The sequence below is a fragment of the Homarus americanus genome, unplaced genomic scaffold (genome assembly GCF_018991925.1).
Source record: "Homarus americanus isolate GMGI-L3 unplaced genomic scaffold, GMGI_Hamer_2.0 scaffold6317, whole genome shotgun sequence".
Classification (NCBI taxonomy): Eukaryota; Metazoa; Arthropoda; class Malacostraca; order Decapoda; family Nephropidae; genus Homarus; species Homarus americanus.
The window spans coordinates 19,189,773-19,208,304 of NW_024730668.1; the positions used below are offsets into that span (position 1 = coordinate 19,189,773).

The 18,532-nt window shown below is 38.8% G+C and overlaps 2 protein-coding genes across 4 annotated transcripts in view; both read left to right on the forward strand.

Moving 5' to 3' along the window:
* Positions 1 to 1,256, forward strand: part of LOC121867115 — a 4,373-nt gene extending 3,117 nt beyond the window's left edge. The window contains exons 2-4 of the mRNA XM_042366871.1: positions 117 to 266; positions 390 to 589; positions 1,091 to 1,256. Coding sequence (XP_042222805.1) covers positions 117 to 266; positions 390 to 589; positions 1,091 to 1,256 — 516 coding nt within the window. The remainder of the gene's footprint in view (positions 1 to 116; positions 267 to 389; positions 590 to 1,090) is intronic.
* Positions 1,257 to 5,888: 4,632 nt separating this feature from the next.
* Positions 5,889 to 18,532, forward strand: part of LOC121867271 (attractin-like) — a 48,786-nt gene continuing 36,142 nt past the window's right edge. For all 3 annotated transcript variants that reach the window (XM_042367137.1, XM_042367139.1, XM_042367140.1), the window contains exons 1-5: positions 5,889 to 6,126; positions 10,516 to 10,716; positions 14,159 to 14,287; positions 15,773 to 15,966; positions 16,296 to 16,499. In XM_042367137.1, the coding sequence (XP_042223071.1) occupies positions 5,900 to 6,126; positions 10,516 to 10,716; positions 14,159 to 14,287; positions 15,773 to 15,966; positions 16,296 to 16,499 (955 nt within the window). In that variant the 5' untranslated portion in view covers positions 5,889 to 5,899. The remainder of the gene's footprint in view (positions 6,127 to 10,515; positions 10,717 to 14,158; positions 14,288 to 15,772; positions 15,967 to 16,295; positions 16,500 to 18,532) is intronic.

Consider the following 18,532-nt stretch of genomic DNA (forward strand, 5'->3'; position numbering starts at 1 on the left):
ATACAGCCTTAACAATATCAACTCAGAGAAGTCGACTTGTGAAAGAGAGACTGTGTACAGTGTGTAATAACAGAGCCTGTAATATCCTCAGTGTGCTTCCCAACAGTGTGTAACAGAGCCCATACATCCCTAGTAAGCTTCCCAAACAGTGTGTAACAGAGCCCGTACATCCCTTTAGTGCTTGTCAACAGTGTGCAACAGAGCCCATACATCCTCAGTGTGCTTCCCAACAGTGTAACAGAGCCCGTACATCCTTAGTGTCAACAGTGTGCAACAGAGCCCATACATCCTCAGTGCTTTCCTAACAGTGTGTAACAGAGCCTGCACATCCCTTAGTGCTTTGTCAACAGTGTAAACAGAGCCCGTACATCCTTAGTGCTTCCTAACAGTGTGTAACAGAGCCTGCATATCCCCAGTGCTTCCCAACAGTGTGTAAGAGAACCTGTACATACCTAGTAGCTTCCCAACAGTGTGCAACAGAGCCCACATCCCTAGTGTGCTTGTCAACAGTGCAACAGAGCCCGTACATCCCTAGTGCTTCCCAACAGTGTGTAACAGAGCCCGTACATCCCCAGTGCTTCTCCCAACAGTGTGTGTAACAGAGCCCGTACATCCCCAGGCAAGCCTCCCCAACAGAGGTAACAGGCTCCACAAGCATCCCCAGTGCTTCTCAACAGTGTGTACAGGAGCCTGCACATCCCTGTGCTTTCCTAACAGTGTGTACAGAGCCCATACATCCCCAGTAAGCTTCCTCAAACAGTGTGTACAGAGCCTGTACATCTCAGCAAGCCTCCCAACAGTGTGTAACAGAGCCCATACATCCCCAGTGCTTCCTAAACAGTGGGTAACAGAGCCTGTACATCCTCAGTGCTTTCCTAACAGTGGGGTAACAGAGCCCGTACATCCCTAGTGCTTCCCAACACAGTGTGTAACAGAGCCCGTAATAATCCCTAGTGTTTAAGCAACAACAGTATGTAACAGAGCGTACATCCCTAGTGCTTGCCAGCAGTGTGTAACAGAGCCCGTACATCCCCAGTGCTTCCCAACAGAGTAAACAGAGCCTATACATCCCATAGTGCTTTCTCAACAGTAACAGAGCCCGTACATCCCTCAGTGCTTCCCAACAGTGTGTAACAGAGCCCGTACACATCCCCAGTGCTTCCCTAACAGAGTGTAACAGAACCCATACATCCCCAGTGCTTCCCCAACAGTGTAACAGAGCCTGCACATCCCCAGTGCTTCCCAACAGTGTGTAACAGAGCCCACATTTCAGTAAGCTTCCCAACAGTGTGTGTAACAGAGCCCGTACATCCCCAGTGCTTCCCAACAGTGTGTAACAGAGCCACATCCCTAGTGCTTCCCAACAGTGTGTAACAGAGCCCGTACATCCCCAGTGCTTCCCAACAGTGTGTAACAGAGCCCGTACATCCCCAGTGCTTCCCAACAGAGTGTAACAGAGCCCATACATCCCCAGTGCTTCCCAACAGTGTGTAACAGAGCCCGTACATCCCTAGTGCTTCCCAACAGTGTGTAACAGAACCCATACATCCCCAGTGCTTCCCAACAGTGTGTAACAGAGCCCGTACATCCCTAGTGCTTCCCAACAGTGTGTAACAGAGCAGAGCCCGTACATCCCAAGTGCTTCCCAACAGTGTGTAACAGAGCCCATACATCCCCAGTGCTTCCCAACCGTGTGTAACAGAGCCCGTACATCCCTAGTGCTTCCCAACAGTGTGTAACAGAGCCCGTACATCCCTAGTGCTTCCCAACAGTGTGTAACAGAGCCCGTACATCCCTAGTGCTTCCCAACAGTGAGTAATTAGAGAGCTGACCCACCAGTTAGTTAGGTGATGGTTAAGTAAGCGAGTAAGTGAAATGTGTGGGATATTTTTCACAGCTGCGTCCACTTGTGTTGTTCTCAACGGTCCGCCAGCTGCAACATCCAGGTGCTAAATTCGCCTTATCATCCTCCAGGAATATATTGTTAAAGTAACTGTATTTTGGTTTATTGTAACCTAACCTGCATTTTTTGTATCAAACATCATTTATCACAAATTATCAGTCATACGACCATCTGAAACGTTTATGGACATTATTTTGTATGGACGTGATGTACTTTTGACTGCCTTGCGCGGTGTGTGTGTGTGTGGAGTAGTGCAGGGAATGGCCCGTGCCCCTGTAGCAACCCCCCCCCCCCCTCCCCGGTCGCCTATAATATGCCTTTAAACATTATTATTATTATTATTTGTACTCACATGACACTTTCTTCTACAAGTATAAGCAGATGCATATACATGAAATCCACAGAAATAAAAATCATTCATAATTATCGAAAAAATAATCAAAATTTAGTGTGAATCCGAATTTTAGAACTGAACCAGTTTGTAATTTGTGCACAGTTTCTAAACGCCAATACTGTGTGAGCTGACCCCCTAATATGCCATCTGTCAAGAAAACACATTCCCAAATCTTTTGAAAATGTTCACAAATCTTTGTCGAATTTCTAGAAAACATTCACATATCCCAATTAAAATTTCTTCTTACCTTGTGACATACAGAACTTTGCGTCGTTTTCTCTCAATTCGAGGAGGTCGGGCAAACATGATCTGCGATCCTTAGTTGCAGAGCCTTAACTAGGTCTAAGTGACTGACTGGCTGGCTATCTTAAGTCACAACAAACTTTAATATCGTCAAACAAACCCAATGAAAGCAGTAGTGAACGTTAAGAGAATCTCCAGTGGAGAATTAATATTAGGTGTTACTATAGCGTGCGGTCTACACAGATACCTTTAGTCTAAAACTTTAACTTATATATATATATATATATATATATATATATATATATATATATATATATATATATATATATATATATATATATATATATATATATATATATATATACAGTATATCCTGCCGTCGCTACTGCTGTGTGTCAGATCACAGAAATAAACATATTGAAGCCGCAAAACGGAAACAGTAATGTGAGGCAAAGCTGTGAGGAAGCAGCACTTGCCAGCAACCAATCTGTGTTAGTTCTTGCAAGGTTATGCAATCCGTGTAAGGCGCTGGTGACGTAGGAAGGCCTCCCACAAGGTCATGACCAACAGGTAAATATGGGGGAATTCGAGGTCACGGGGTCATCAGGTAGCTAGGTCACCCCAGTTTAGATTACCAAAGGTCAGCTCAGTTCAGGCGATGTTCCTCATAATTTCGTAACATTCAGTCGTAAGGAATATTATGAGCATTTCTTCCAGTACCAACACTAACCATCACTATATCAATGACCTGCAAACAATTCTCGGACCTAGGTAATGCTGGGGTGTTTAATCATCAAGTGATCCAAATTCTTCTCGTTAACTTGGTCACCAGATGATGCCGAGAGAACGTATCCAGTTGAGTCTGTGTGATTTTGACCTAAAGCGAATCAAGTGTATTCTTAGTCATAACTTGCGAGGAATATTCATCGTAAAATCTAATATGAATACGACCTCTTAGATAGCGCTCACCACCATTTCAGGGTTCAGGAAATACCTCGCTACTGAAAAAAATAAAAATAAAACAATGAACGGATCGAATACGAACCACTAGGCTCCTCCTGGCGTGCTCTATAGGTACGTAAAGTCATCAAATGAAAACTTTTATGGAATTCCTGTAAGGATACGTTATGAAATCGGTTTGCAAGTTTTTAAAATAAGTTTTATTTCAGAAAAAACACAGGAAAATATGGCAAAAACTACGAAATAATTTGTGATGATTTTCTTAATGGGTTACATGTATTGGCCTTTACTACGCATTTACTGTATAGGAAATATTTAATACGTATATGCTTATCTATCTTCATGTATCACCTTTTTGATACTGTCGACATCTGCAAATTGCCGCAACTAAGTACAAAAATTATCTACCAACTTTTCTGAACCTGTATCCAGATTTCAACACAAAAAATAGGGCTATCTCCATACTGGTGAAAAGTGAACTGATCTTAGCGAGGTAGAGTAATTTTTTTGTCATTTTAGGCGTTATGCTTGTGCTTTAAGTCGAGTCAAGCAGTTAGGTACCTTCTCGCATCTTTACCTACAAGGAATATTGACCGTACGAACCTCTGGGAATCTTGAGTCAGAATCTGAGATGTGAGATGTGTGAAGGCGCTTTGCGGGTGACGACCTCATGAATGTGGCAACACTGTCAGTCCCTGGAGGAGTGCGTTTATTCTCTCTCTCTCTCTCTCTCTCTCTCTCTCTCTCTCTCTCTCTCTCTCTCTACACTCTCAAGCACGAATCTAGATTGCGTACACTCAACATATATCTCTCTCTCTCTCTCTCTCTCTCTCTCTCTCTCTCTCTCTCTCTCTCTTTTCAGCTGAACTTATCCAATTGTAAACTTGTGTGACAATTTTATTATTATTATTATTATTATTATTATTATTATATTATTATTATTATTTATCTCTTTCTCTCTCATATAATTATCGATTAAGTAAATGTACATAGACAAAAGCCTTGACAGACAGACAGAGGAGAGAGAGAGAAACAGAGAAGGGAGAAACCAAGAGATAGAGGCAAGGAGAAAGTCAGGCGAATCCGGGACACAACAGTGGAAGGAAAGATGAAGAGATAAAGAGAAAGAATGAAAGACAAGAAAGAGAAAGAATGAAAGACAAGAAAGAGAAAGAAAAAAATAGAAGAGAGATAAGGTATATGGAAGAAAAATAAAGCAAGAAAATGAAAGAGAAAATGATAGAAAGAGGGCCAAAAAAGGTACTAGGGAGGTACAGAAAGAGAAAGTTGCAGGTAGAAAGAGAAAGGAAAAGAAAGCAATAAGTAGATAATGTTTCCTGGAATAAAGAATGCCAAGATAATAAAAATGTAATTTTTATTTTAATGTTCTGTTAAAATTTTTAATATATAATTTTCTTTGGTGTTTATCTTAAATTATTATTACTATTATTATTATTATTATTATTATTATTATTATTATTATTATTATTATTATTATTATTATTGTTATTATTATTATTATTATTATTATTATTATTATTATTATTATTATTATTATTATTATTATTATTATTATTATTATTATTATTATTATTATTATTATTATTATTATTATTATTATTATTATTATTATTATTATTATTATTATTATTATTATTATTATTATTATTATTATTATTATTATTATTATTATTATTATTATTATTATTATTATTGTTGCTGTTGTTGTTGTTGTTGTTAAAGCACTTCATGAAGGTCACAGGAGTATTTATGGAATAATGAAATTAAATTAGGTTAATATTCAAAGCTTTAATATATGTGAATAATTAAAGATACCAATAACAACAGAGTAGGAACTTTCTAGGGTTATTTTTTTATCGACTCGACTTACTGTCTATTAATGATAGTTAATCTGTTTTGTCTATGTATATAAACAATGAACCAGCTTGTATGATAATTTTACTTTATGTAATATATATATTTATTTATCTCTATTAGTGTATCGCATGTAAGTCTTTATATACTGTGGTAGAGTGGTAATTAACACAGCTGTGAACAAACATTCCTCACTACAGTATTGCATATTTTCCGTCTTGGAAATATAACGGGAATCGTGTGGGAAAAAGATGGTGCTCTTGGCCTCGTTAACTTGTGTCTATATGTTTGTTTTTAAATCCCCAGGTTAACAAAGTACTCCATTACGTGAGGATTAATGTAGTAGTATTGTATAATCATCTAGGATATATACACCAACCGCCAATGTCCATAATACACTTAAAATAAATAACATACAGTCGAGTTCTTCCCATCCTTCAATGTTTTGCCAGTGACGTCATTAGTTTTCCGTGACGTCACTAGTTACGGGTGACGTCACTAGTTGCGGAAATGGCAGATCCAAGATGGCTGCGGATCTTCAGAAATTCCTGTTCAAATCTAAGTTTTTGAGGAAATTAGAGCGACCGAGGACCTTAGTAGTAGTGATAGTTTTATTAGGTTACGCGGTGGTGTGTACAGAGGGACAGGAGTGCAGTCTGGAGTGCGAGCATGGCAGGTGTGTGGACAACAAGTGTATATGTGACCCAGGATGGAAAGGTCCGCTGTGTCAGTGGTGTGAGGGAAGGCTGAGGTGAGTAGTAACCAAATCACTTTTTATTTTAATTACTAATCTTTTATTTTCATCTTTTGTAAGTCTATTATTTGTGGTTTTTAAAAGGAAGGTGGGCTGGGCCGATATAGGGGGATTTTGTTGAGAATATGTAAATATTTAGGTCTGGTAGGCATTTAAAACTCAAAGGATTTACCCCTCCTTGTTATTAATCCTTATTTTCAACATATTAATTCATCCTTAATCTGTGTGGTGTGTGATCTGTGTCTGTACCGCCGCATTGGTGAAATATAGGTGGAATTATTAACAGTTAGGAGGCATTTGATACTTGGGATTTCCCCTTCATCTGAAAATGGATGTTTGACCCTGACATCTGTTTACCTCTACTGCCTGGGTTATTACACACTCACGTGGCCAGAAATAAGCCCAAATGAACGTGAAATGAAGTTGAAATTGATAGTGATGGAGTAAAGTTGTTAGTTGTAGTGAGGGGCTTCTGGCTGCTACCTTGTTTCAGTTAACAGTTAAAGCTAGGGTAGAGTTGAGGCTTTGTCTAATGACTTTTAAGACACTAATGTTTAGTGAGCCTAAGTGTTTGGCCAGTATACTTATTCCTCTGACTACACATTGTAAAATGATTTAACACAGGATCATCACGATCCTTCACACCCTGAGGCCTGGAGCAGTACACAAATGTTCTTTTGCTGCCCAATTCATTTCCTGTACATCACCCAGATTGTACAGTCAGTTGCCTGCATCCGTGAAGCAGCTTTTTTTTAAGCTTATGTTCCTAAACAGGGTACAGTGGTGGAGTATTACAGGGTTTAGGAGGAGCTAAAACTTGAGGTCATTGTATGTAAATGATAGCAGTCAAACTGTCACTTTGTGATCTTTTGCTGTAGTACAGTATTTCTTTTTATTCTCAAGTCTCTGGCTTTGTAGTGTTTCAAGCGCTTAATGAATTCTATAAAAGAACTGGTGTGTTTAAGAAACAAAAGACCAGTAGTTTTCAAGCATGAAATTAGTTATGTATAGAACTGTAGAGTAAAAAAGATCCTGAAACATACAAAGATGCCACAAGTTCAAAAAATTATTAGGACAAATTTTTTTGAGTGAGAGTTGTCAACTCTTGGAACAATCTGCCAGAGAGTGTTGTGACGACACCGAGTGTGAACTCATTCAAGGCCAGACTTGACCAACACTGGAGCACCATGTCGGAAACCCCACTTCTTGTCTGATCAGTGAAGTTAAGCAACATTGGGTCTGGTTAGTACTTGGATGGGTGACCGCCTGGCCCTGAGAACACCAGATGCTGCTGACTTAAGGACTTTACTGGAAACAAACCTTTCATGGCTTTGTCAGCTGTCCTTGGTCAAGTTAACTGACCATCAATTACACTGGTCTACAAAAAAATATTTTTTTTTTCTGGCATGAAACCTTTTAACTGTTTTTTACTAACTTTAAGGTGCTGAATCCAAATCTGATCTCAGATTTGCTCCATCACGTAACATGCCAGAATTTACTGAGCTACCAGAGATTGAGGATATAGACCGGAATTCACCTGTTTCTACTGATGAAGATGAAGAGACTGATCTTTTCAAGCCATCTGGTGAAGATTGTGAAAAGCCAACGTTGTTTACTCAGTCAGAATTGAATGATCTGGTCAGAGATCTAAATTTGCCAAAACAGTCTGCTGAATTGTTAGCTTCCAGGCTTCAAGAGAAACGACTCTTAAAACCTGGCACGAGTGTCTCCTTTTATCGCAACAGAGAAGAGCAACTGCGGAAGTACTTTCATTCATATGACCAGCTTGTTTTTTGTAATGATGTAGAAGGACTTCTTCTCTCCATGGGACTACCAGCATATGATAGTAAGCATTGGAGACTTTTTATTGACAGTTCTAAAAGGAGCTTGAAATGTGTTCTTCTTCATAACGGAAACAAGTATGGTTCAATTCCAATCGGACATTCTGTACAAATTAAAGAAGAGTATGAAAACATTAAGACTGTTCTAGAGAGGTTGCAATACCATGCTCATGAATGGTTAATTTGTATGGACTTGAAAATGGTAAACTTTCTATTGGGCCAGCAAGGAGGGTACACAAAATACCCCTGTTTTCTGTGCTACTGGGACAGCAGGGCTACAGCAGACCATTGGGTGAAAAAGAATTGGCCACCAAGACATAGTTTGACGCCTGGTGACAAGAATATCATTAACGATCCTCTGGTTGACAGGAAAAACATTGTCCTTCCTCCTCTGCACATAAAACTTGGTATCATGAAGCAATTTGTCAAGGCTCTTGATCATAGTGGAGAGTGTTTCAGATATATATGCTCAACGTTTCCAAGTCTTAGCGACGAGAAGAAAAAGGCAGGGATTTTTGATGGACCTCAAATAAGAACACTACTCAGAGATCCACACTTCCTTGCAACAATGACTGAGGCACAGGCAAGAACTTGGAATGCATTCTCTAATGTGGTGCGGAACTTCTTAGGGAACAAGAAAGCGGACAACTATCAAGAAATTGTGGAAGAGCTGCTCTTGAGTTTACAAGCACTTGGATGCAGAATGAGTATCAAGGTTCACTACTTACACAGTCACTTGGACGAGTTTCCAGAAAATCTGGGAGAAGTGAGCGAGGAGCAAGGGGAGCGCTTTCATCAAGACATTAAAGTAATGGAAGAACGTTACCAAGGTCGATGGGACTCGAACATGATGGCGGACTACTGCTGGAGTTTGATGAGAGACATTCCAGAAGCTGTACATAAGAGATCGGCCAAAAAGAGGAAGTTAATGTAACTGTAACTTGATCTTAATACTTGCACTATTTCTACCGTACATTAATTGCTTTTTTCACCCTTCAATGTTACATTTAAATATTATATGTGCATTAACTTTCCAATTTGATACCGTATTAACAATTTTTGGTTATAGAAAAATACAAATTATAATGCTGAAAAAATTTATGTATACATGTTTAAACCGTCAATTTTGATCCAAAAGTTTACGTTTCCCAGCAAAAGTGCAATATGGTATATCTCAAAAACCTGATGTGATAGACAAAAACCAAAGTCATATTTGGATTCTGCACCCCAAATTTACTTAAAATCCGTTTAAAAACCTTGTGCCAGAAAAATTGTGTTGACCGGTGTTATTATTAATATTATTATTATAGTAAGACTAGTGCAGGTACAGATACATTCTGGAGCCAATACATGGTCCAAATACAGTACTGTACTTGCCAACAGTACATAACGGAGCTGTAACCAACCACACAAGTCTAAAAGTTAAGCTTTAAATACTGTACTGTACTGTAATTAAATACAAGATGCAACAGATCATTAGTTGTAAAGTCCTGCAAACATTGGATACAATATATAAGTTATGGTAAGTTAAATTATCTTTTGAAAGTTGTCAATAATTCAAGTTCAGCGTACAGTACAGTATAATGTACAGTACTGTATCCTGCAGTAATAATGTATCAAAAGATTAAAAATTATAAAATGTTCACATGTACAGTACTGTATTGTTGATGAAGCTGCAGCAAGAGAAGAGGGTGATTGATTTATTTTTTTTACAATACAGTACAGTACAGTAGGTTAGTCGTGAGAGGTATCTGATGTCTTACCCTTGGGTCTACTGACTTTTGCTGAGATAAATGAAAAACACTTTTGTGTTATAGAGTTAAACTGAACGGTGAAAGGGACAGGAGTGTAAGTGTACTAGGTATATAGACCATCTCAGGCTGATGACAGCTTTGTAATTTAGCATCTTGAGACTAAAAGATGTTCTTTTGACCTCTAAGTGAAAATTATCTTAAAAGGGAAGATAAAAGTGGAGGTCATCTCATCTCTGTGGTTACATTTATATTCTGTAATGGAAATTACATCTAGGTGTTGGTTTTAATTCTTAGAGTCTACATCTGGAGGTAAATACAGGTGCTCCTTTACTTACGAACGAGTTACGTTCCTGAGGCTTGTTTGTAAGTCCAATTTTACTCTTGTAGATACCAAACTTATTGTAAAAATTGAAAAGATTATGGATATTTAGTACAGCTATACCCGTTAATACAGCCTTAAAACCTGGCTCACTCTTCTCCTCTTAGGTAATGTTTGTTCTATCTGTAATTTTCTTCAAAATAATCCAGTCTCATCCACATTAAACACCTTTTCTGACAGGTAACCCCCTTCAGTGAGGATGTTTGTATCTCTGAAAGTTTGTAAGTTGAACGGTCTTAAGTAGAGGAGCACTTGTAATGGGAAAAAACAGTTTGAAATCATTTTGAAGCAGAACACACAAGCCACCCAGGGATAAAGTCTGTTAGGTTTGACAGGTTCATGTGGTCTATGTAATCTCTGCATTTGTGAGTCTTATATGGAAGCCAATCTCTAACAGCCGTCTCCTTCACAGGTTATGGTCCAATTCAAGTGTGATAACGGATGGATCAGGTAATTACTCCACAGACACCCAGTGTACATGGCTGATTGATGCGGGCCGGCCCAATACCTCCATCCGTCTCCATTTTGAGCACTTTGCCACGGAATGTTCGTGGGACCATTTATATGTTTATGATGGTGACAGTATTTATGATCCCCTCCTAGCTGTCTTCAGGTGAGTACAGTACCCATGTTTGTGCATCTCTCTCTTTTTAAATATACTGTACATTAAATCCATGTTTTATAGTTGGGTATACCAAGCTGAAGCTCTCTTAAATGTTTCCATACCTACTGTACTGTATATTACTCACATTGACACTGTTGGATAATACAAGACCCATCTTCATCCTCTCAGTAGCTATTTGTTATATTATTTCATTGATACTGTACATTTATTCCCTGACCACCAGAAGAACATGGGGTTATTACAGAGGGCTGCATCTATTTCAACAATTTTGTTTATAGTATATCTCCACACATGTAACCAAGCTTCACCATTACACCCGATAGGAGGACATGTTACTAGGGTTACTACAACTCCTTCACAAACAGATCTTTGGCATCATACAGTACCTTTGAGTTTAGTTCAGCTTCATTTTCAGGAAACTGCCTGTGATGGTTTACCCTTTAAATAAGAAAACTTTTAAGAACATTTGGGTAGGGGACATGAGAGTCATCTAGGTGTTACATGTAAAACTGTTGTTTATGTAAGATAACGTGACATATCTTAGGCAAGTTTTATGTTTCTTATTTCTTAGGAGGGGAAGGTGTCCCACAAATTTAAAGTCAACAAATCGAAGGTCATAGTCAACAGATCCTATAGAATAAACAAGTCTTTGATGTCATAATCTAAGTTTTATGCTGCTTATCTCACTCACACGTGATTCTCTACAGAAGAGGTGGGTGGGCTCTGGGTGTTCTAGGTAATTTCACTTCCGGTTATTTGACCCCGGTAATTTAACTTCCAGTCAGTTTCACTTCCGATAATTTCACCATTAAAAAAAATTAAATAATTTATTAAAAACATTTATTAAAAAAATATTAGAAACACTTCTTAAAAAAATAAAGAATTAAAATATGTTTTAGTGTTCTATAAGTGCTGAACGGCTGATTGCAGTAGCTGCCAGAGGTTGGATAATCCACTCCTGTTTCAATAAATAATTATAATAGTAACGGTAATAAATTTAACATAAATATACAGTGGGGTATGCTATAACGAACGTAATTGGTTCCAGAACCTCGTTCGTTATAGCATTCGTTCGTTATAGGATTAATCCGTTCCAGGCCCCCAAATACAACCACTTAACACTAGAAAAATTCTGTGGAAAATGTAAAAAATACGGTACTTTATCTTACCCTAGTGTTATTCAGCATGCAGGTACCCCTAAACACTGGCACGTCACTATCACTTCCACTGGGAGTCTTGGCTTTAAGGTCCTCAAACAATTGTCTGGCCTTCTCACAAATTATAGCTTCACTAATGTTACCACCTGCCATTTCTTTCTCCTTTATCCACACTAAGAGTAAATTTTCCATCTCTTCAATCACATTACACCTTGCTTTGCTAAGTCTAAAGATTCCCTTAGCCACTTGCACAGTTTTTAACTCCTCTTTATTCTTCAAAATCGTACATATAGTCGATTTAGCCATCCCATATTCATCACTAAGTTTCGCAATGCTTCTTCCATTCTCACGTTTCTTTATAATTTCTTTCTTAGTTTCAAGGGTTATTAGCTTTCTCACTCGCTTTGGACGACTCATTGTTACAATTGTATACTTGTATAACAAAATAGTTATACAAATAACGCGAATTTCCACATCAAAAGACGAAATTTCAACAATAACAGTGGTGCACTGGCTACACAATGAGACAAAGATGGCGCCTGACGCTCTTGTGGGTCGCGGTACAACAATATTCATGCGCCAGGCGAAATAGTCCCGCATTCATCCGCGTTCGTTGTAGGAGTTGCGTTCGTTATAGCATTCTCAATTTTATAAGTAAAACCGTTCGTTATAGGAATATTCGTAGTAGGATCCGTTCGTTATAGCATACCCCACTGTAGTTTGATTTAAGTAGTTAAAAATTAAAGATTTAATTTAAGTAGTTTTGAAATCTAGTTTAAGCAAGCATGTAAATTTTAGAATTTTAAAAATCCAGAAGATGGCACCACCAGAGGTGAGGCCCAGCTAACCCATTCAGTTGTCCAACTGCTGCTGCCAGGTGAGGGTTGATCATAACTCATTCGTATACCCTTGTTACCATGCCTCACGTCATTGCCAGCACCTGGGGAAGGGAGAAACTTGTAGATGATATGAATTACATATACGAAGCACAGAAAAGAAATGCCAATGGATCTAAGACTTATTGGAAATGTGAAGTGAAGTGTTGCAAAGCTCGAGTCCACACCCTGATGTATGATGAGGATTATGGCATAATTAAATGTGTCGGTGAACATCATCATAGTTCTTCTGTTGCAAAACCCAAAGTTTGTAAAAATTTAACTGACTTGAAGGTTGCAGCAATCTCCTCCCAGTAATGTTCTCGTTCACTTATTGCTGCTACTAGTGCAAACTTGGATGAAAATGAATGGCAGAGCTACCATCCACTTTATGCTTAAGTCGGAATATAAGGAAATGGCGTCAAGCAAAAGCGAGTGCCCCTCCAATTCCCCAGAATTGGTCTGGCTATAAAATTCCTGATGAATACAGATTCCTTGATACTGGCGAACTTTTCCTGCAATTTGATAGTGGTGAAAATGACGTAAATAGATTACTTGTGTTTGCAACGGGTAAGGGTCTGGATGACTTGGTGCATGTAAAACATTGGGCAAGTGATGGAACTTTTAAATTCTGTCCAAATTTATTTTATCAGTTGTACACCCTTCATGTTCAGGTTGGGAAATTCAGTGTTCCAAGATTATTTGCACTTCTTCAGAACAAGACACAAGAAACATACACTCGACTATTCACAAAACTACTAGAATTACATCCTGGATTGAACCCTGAAAAAGTATAAAGATTTGAACAAACGGCTGCAGGTTATTCTTTCTAGATATATTCCAGAAAACAAAATTGACTTTTTATGAGCAATAGTTCATAACCTGCATCATTATTAAATGTAATGACTTCTAATGTTTTTTATAAATAACCTGTATTACTAATTGTAGTGACTTCTAACGTTTTTATAAATGTTTTTATATCAATGTTTTTAATTCAGAGAACAACTTTGACTTTTTACGAGCAATAGCTCATATCCTGCGCCATTAATAATTGTCTTAATAAATAAATGCAATGTTTTAAATGTTGGTGAAATTACCGGGAGTGAAAGTGACTTGGAGTTAAATTACCAGGAGTCACTTTACCGGGAGTCAAATTACCGGAGTCTAATTACCGGTCACCGGCTCTGGGATACTTCTTAATGGCTGTGCTATAGAATGGCCTTTCTGGGTCAAATCCCAATTTATAATTTTACACCAGTTTAGAATGACATGTGCAGCACAAGGCCAGTAAGCAATGAGGAGGAGGTTTGTGGTAAAGGTTCAAGTGCTATTTATAAAAAGTGAAATAGGCACTTGTAAATTCCTCCTTGTCTAAATTTTTCTTTTGTACTTTGACAGTGGGATGGTGGTTCAAGATGATTACCGTGTTCCACATATACCAGAAGTGGTAGCTAAGTCAGGCTATGCACTCCTCTACTTTTACTCTGATGCAGCTTATAACCTTACAGGATTCTCAATATCTTATAGGTAAGTTCATTACCATATTGTTTATTTAGTACATAATAGTATTATTATACTATTTCATTTTTTCTCTCATTATCAGGGGTTGTGGACATGTTGGATGATGCTGTACTACAGTATTGAGGCTTATAGTTTTATCATCACCTGAGTAATTTTTCTGAAGCATGGTAGAATTTTTGTCCATAGGCTGGAGATATGCATGTGATTTATTTCACAAATAGACTATATACATTGCAGTACAATATATTGTAAACATTGTCATTGGCTGGGGTGTGTGTGTTATTGTGGGAAGGTTGTCATTGTCAATCACATATCTCACATTATGTTCTTGATAATCCTTGTGGTTCAGGTTTAATATTGAGGTCCGGTTAGATTGGTGTTGTGTGTAAATTACAATACTGGTATCCAGATTAAGCCAACTCCTGTGTGAAGATGTATATCCTGGTAGGAGGGAGTGGATGTGTGTGTTTTGGTGTATACTGTTTGTCTTTACATTGGATGTGTATACCTGTGTTTACTTACATGTTTGTGCATATATCTATATACTGTGCATTCACACATCTTCATTTTTATCAGTCTGTTTCTTTTCTTGTATGGACGTTTGTTGTGGTGATGGTTGTATACAGTGGTCCCTCGGTTAACGATTTACCTTCCAAAAGATTCTTAACTTCGGTTAACGAGCAATCCCTCGATTAACGAGTTTTTTACGAGCTGACTTCAACATGTTTTCGCTTGCATTTGGCGGTCCACCAGCTGTAGTATTAGTCCGCCAATACAGTAATCGGTTTTAGGGCTTAAATTCCTTACTATTTTAGTAAATATCAAGAAGTTTATACTATTCAATAATTTTAAAAGTTTAATATTAACTTTTTTAGTCATTTTAACAATTATTGAACATAATTGAAGGTAAAGAAACTAGTTTCTGGCGTGCCATCCAGCCTGTTAACACACCAGACAGGCGTTAGTCTCTCTCTGTTTTCAGTGGAGGTAACATCTTGCTTGAGACTCTCTTCAACTAAACGCTTTTTTTCTGTGTTTCCAAGCAAATTATTGGTCATTTTGAAATATATTTTACATATTGACAATATATAATGCAGTGCAGTGTTGATTTAAAGAAAATAATCTTGAATTACACCAAGAGAGCTAAAATTTTATGGGTGAAATGGCACCATGGGGTGACTTCTCTTCCACCCCAATGCCTTCTCTTCTTCCTTCTCCTCCACCCCCATTCTAATTCCCATCATCATCATCATCCAGGAGCCTTCTACATACACACCTCAAAGTAAGTGTACTTTTCTACCTTTTTTGTTGAATTTAGGCAATTTTCGGTGAGCTGGAACCAATTACCCAAAAACCCATTGGAACAATGGTTTCGGTTAACGAGCAACCTGCTGGAACGGATTGTGCTCGTTAACCGAGGGACCACTGTAATACTGTACTGAGATATAACCATATGGAAGTTTATTAACACTACTATATTGTGGGAAACAGAATTGATGGGTGTCCCAGTACTGTGGTGGGGGAGGAATGCTCCGGCCGAGGTGCATGTCTGGAGGGATTCTGCACATGTGATGCCAGCTGGGGGGGTCCTGCCTGCTCTGTTCCAGTCTGTCCAGAGGGTTGCTCAGGCAATGGCCAGTGTAACCCTGAAGAACACCGATGCCAGTGTCATTCTGGCTACACAGGTTTGTCTCCATACATGGAATGTTCTTTTTTATCTTCTCTTTAAGCCCTTGTTTATGTGGTCACCTCAAAGCTAAATAAAATCATCAGGCATTAACCAAATGAAATACTGTACTAAAAATGTGTTCCCCACAGTGAAGGAGTTAATAAAAGCAAATTAATGCGTAATACAGTAATGTCATGTATTTTTTATTAAATACTGTACTGAAATATAATTACTGTATTAGGGAAGAAATCTATTCATTGTACTGTATTATAAATTTGAGCTGCATAATATTTATAAATTTGTGGAGATTCTTGTTGATTTATTGAACTGTGTTGTGGTGTACAGGTGCAGACTGTAGCCAGGTGATTGAGGAAGGCTGGTGGGAGGTAGTGGGACATGACATTACCAGCCAGCTGACCCATCCTGACCCTATGTCCACACTACTAGAAAGGTCATCCCACGCCACTGTTCTCATTGATAATATAACTTGGGTTATTGGTGGTTACTCCTTCACCGAGCGATCGTTCCTCGTAAGATACAACATAACAGGTAAGTCATTTGTATGTTTTGTGTTTATGCTTAACCTTTTATAACCAGTTGTAAGAATGAATGACTGACAATGACTGACCAAAGTGAAAATTTATGAGAGTTTTTGCTCTCTTTTTTTTCCAGCCACCTTAGCATAAAGTGGGGAAAAGTCTGAATAAAACATATACTTATTGGGAAACTCATATTCTAACCCTCTGTCTGAAAGTGGTCGAGAGGTTGGAATTCATGATGCTGTCCTTTTGTCAGTCTGTAGACAAATAGTTACCAGTCAGTGTTCTGTTTAAAGTATTCCAACTAATCTTCATACAGTACATAGATTATATATAAACAGTTAATGCACTACAGGTACATTAATTTTCGTCTTGGGGATCACTTATATCTTTTATTTATATTATCAGTAAAGCCAATATAACCTTTATAATTCATTTGATGGTGTAAGAAAAGAATTAGAAACAGAGGACGAGGTTTTGATAATTATGTTATTAGATTGTAACTTAAGGCTTGTAACAGAGGGAGAAGATTGATATTAGATTGTAACTACAGGGTAAGGATTTATTTTATTTTTATTTTTTATTTTATTTTTTTTTACAAATATGGCCTCCAGCCTCCCCAAATAGCCATACCTTCGCCACCATTTTATTACCTTAATATTAAATATCCTAATACATAAGTAGCTATCCTAGCTGTGTTGAGTTAGTTGAGCCGCAGATCTATGCAGCATTCAGTGACTGTAGCTTCATAGTCAATATCTGCAACTGTTATCGGCTTTGGGGCCGATGCTCTCGTACCCCTGAGGCAGAGCAAAGCCGACCGAAGGAGAGAGAGAAGGACATTCGACATCTCATCCAGGCTGTAATAATAACTTCTGGGCTGCTGCTTCTGTTCGGATATCACCTCCGCGAGTCTGGCGTAGAAGCATCTTGCACTTGGTCCCATCCCACCAGAGGTTGTGAACACTAGAGGAGTGAAGCTGCCTTGATCAACGTTCTGAATTCTCTCCCCGTATGCCCTTAACTTTTCGTTCTCGTTCCTGATGTTGAAGAAGGCTCGCTGTCTCCGTGTCCAGAATCCTCGAGCACTGATGTCAACATGGGCTTCGTTAAGATGTGTTTGAAGTCCTATGTTGGAAAATCTCACCATCCAATGGAAGGAGGGTCGGTTCAACTCTGACATCATGGCAGATTTCCTTCAACATATTTGCTGTGAGATCCCTTACTTCGTCATGCCTCATGCATATGAAGCTCCCTTTCTTGCACACTATGGCGTGATCGACGTCATAGGAAGAGCCACACACGCATTGGGAGGGCAAACCTTTTACTGGCCTACCGTACCTTAGAGCATTGGCATTTGTAAATTCTTGTTTATTGAGACTGAAACCATTTGCCCTTATTGGTAACGTAGTTAACCAGTTCGAGGCGCCCACCTCCTGCGCTATAGCTACTTTTTTTTCAAACTCTCTGGTACTTGCTGCAACTTATCACTTTGGCCGTGCTGTCGTTCTGCCGTAATGGACCTTCGAATCTTGTTTACTTCACTGGTATCCACCTCCCCTGTTGCGTTCTGAGCTGCTATGTGGTCCTTGAGAGATGCTGTGAGCTTAACTGAGTTTTGATGTTCGGTGGCAGCAATCTCCTCTGGATTGGTCAACCCCATTCCTCCCAGTCTCGGTGGTAGTGCAAGGAGTGATCTTTCTGCTGGGGTTAAGTGAGGGTGTTTCACTAATTTGGGAATGAAATTGACGCTGATAGCTTCTTCCAGAGGGTGGAGGAGGGGTCCGATATCGGGGATACTGCGCATCAGGTAGTTCCAGCGATGCTTGACTCCATGGGTGAATGCCGCAAAAGCCGCATGTGGCGCTGTGTTAGCAATCTCAGACAGAGCTTGGATTTCCCTAACCCACTCATTCACCTTTCCCGTTATGTACTCGGTCTTGAAGTCCGTCGTGCCGATTACTGCGCCTTGGTATCTTTGGCCATCCTTTGTTATTTTGACCTCACTTCCACCGAACACCTCCATTGCCCGTTCATGATGTT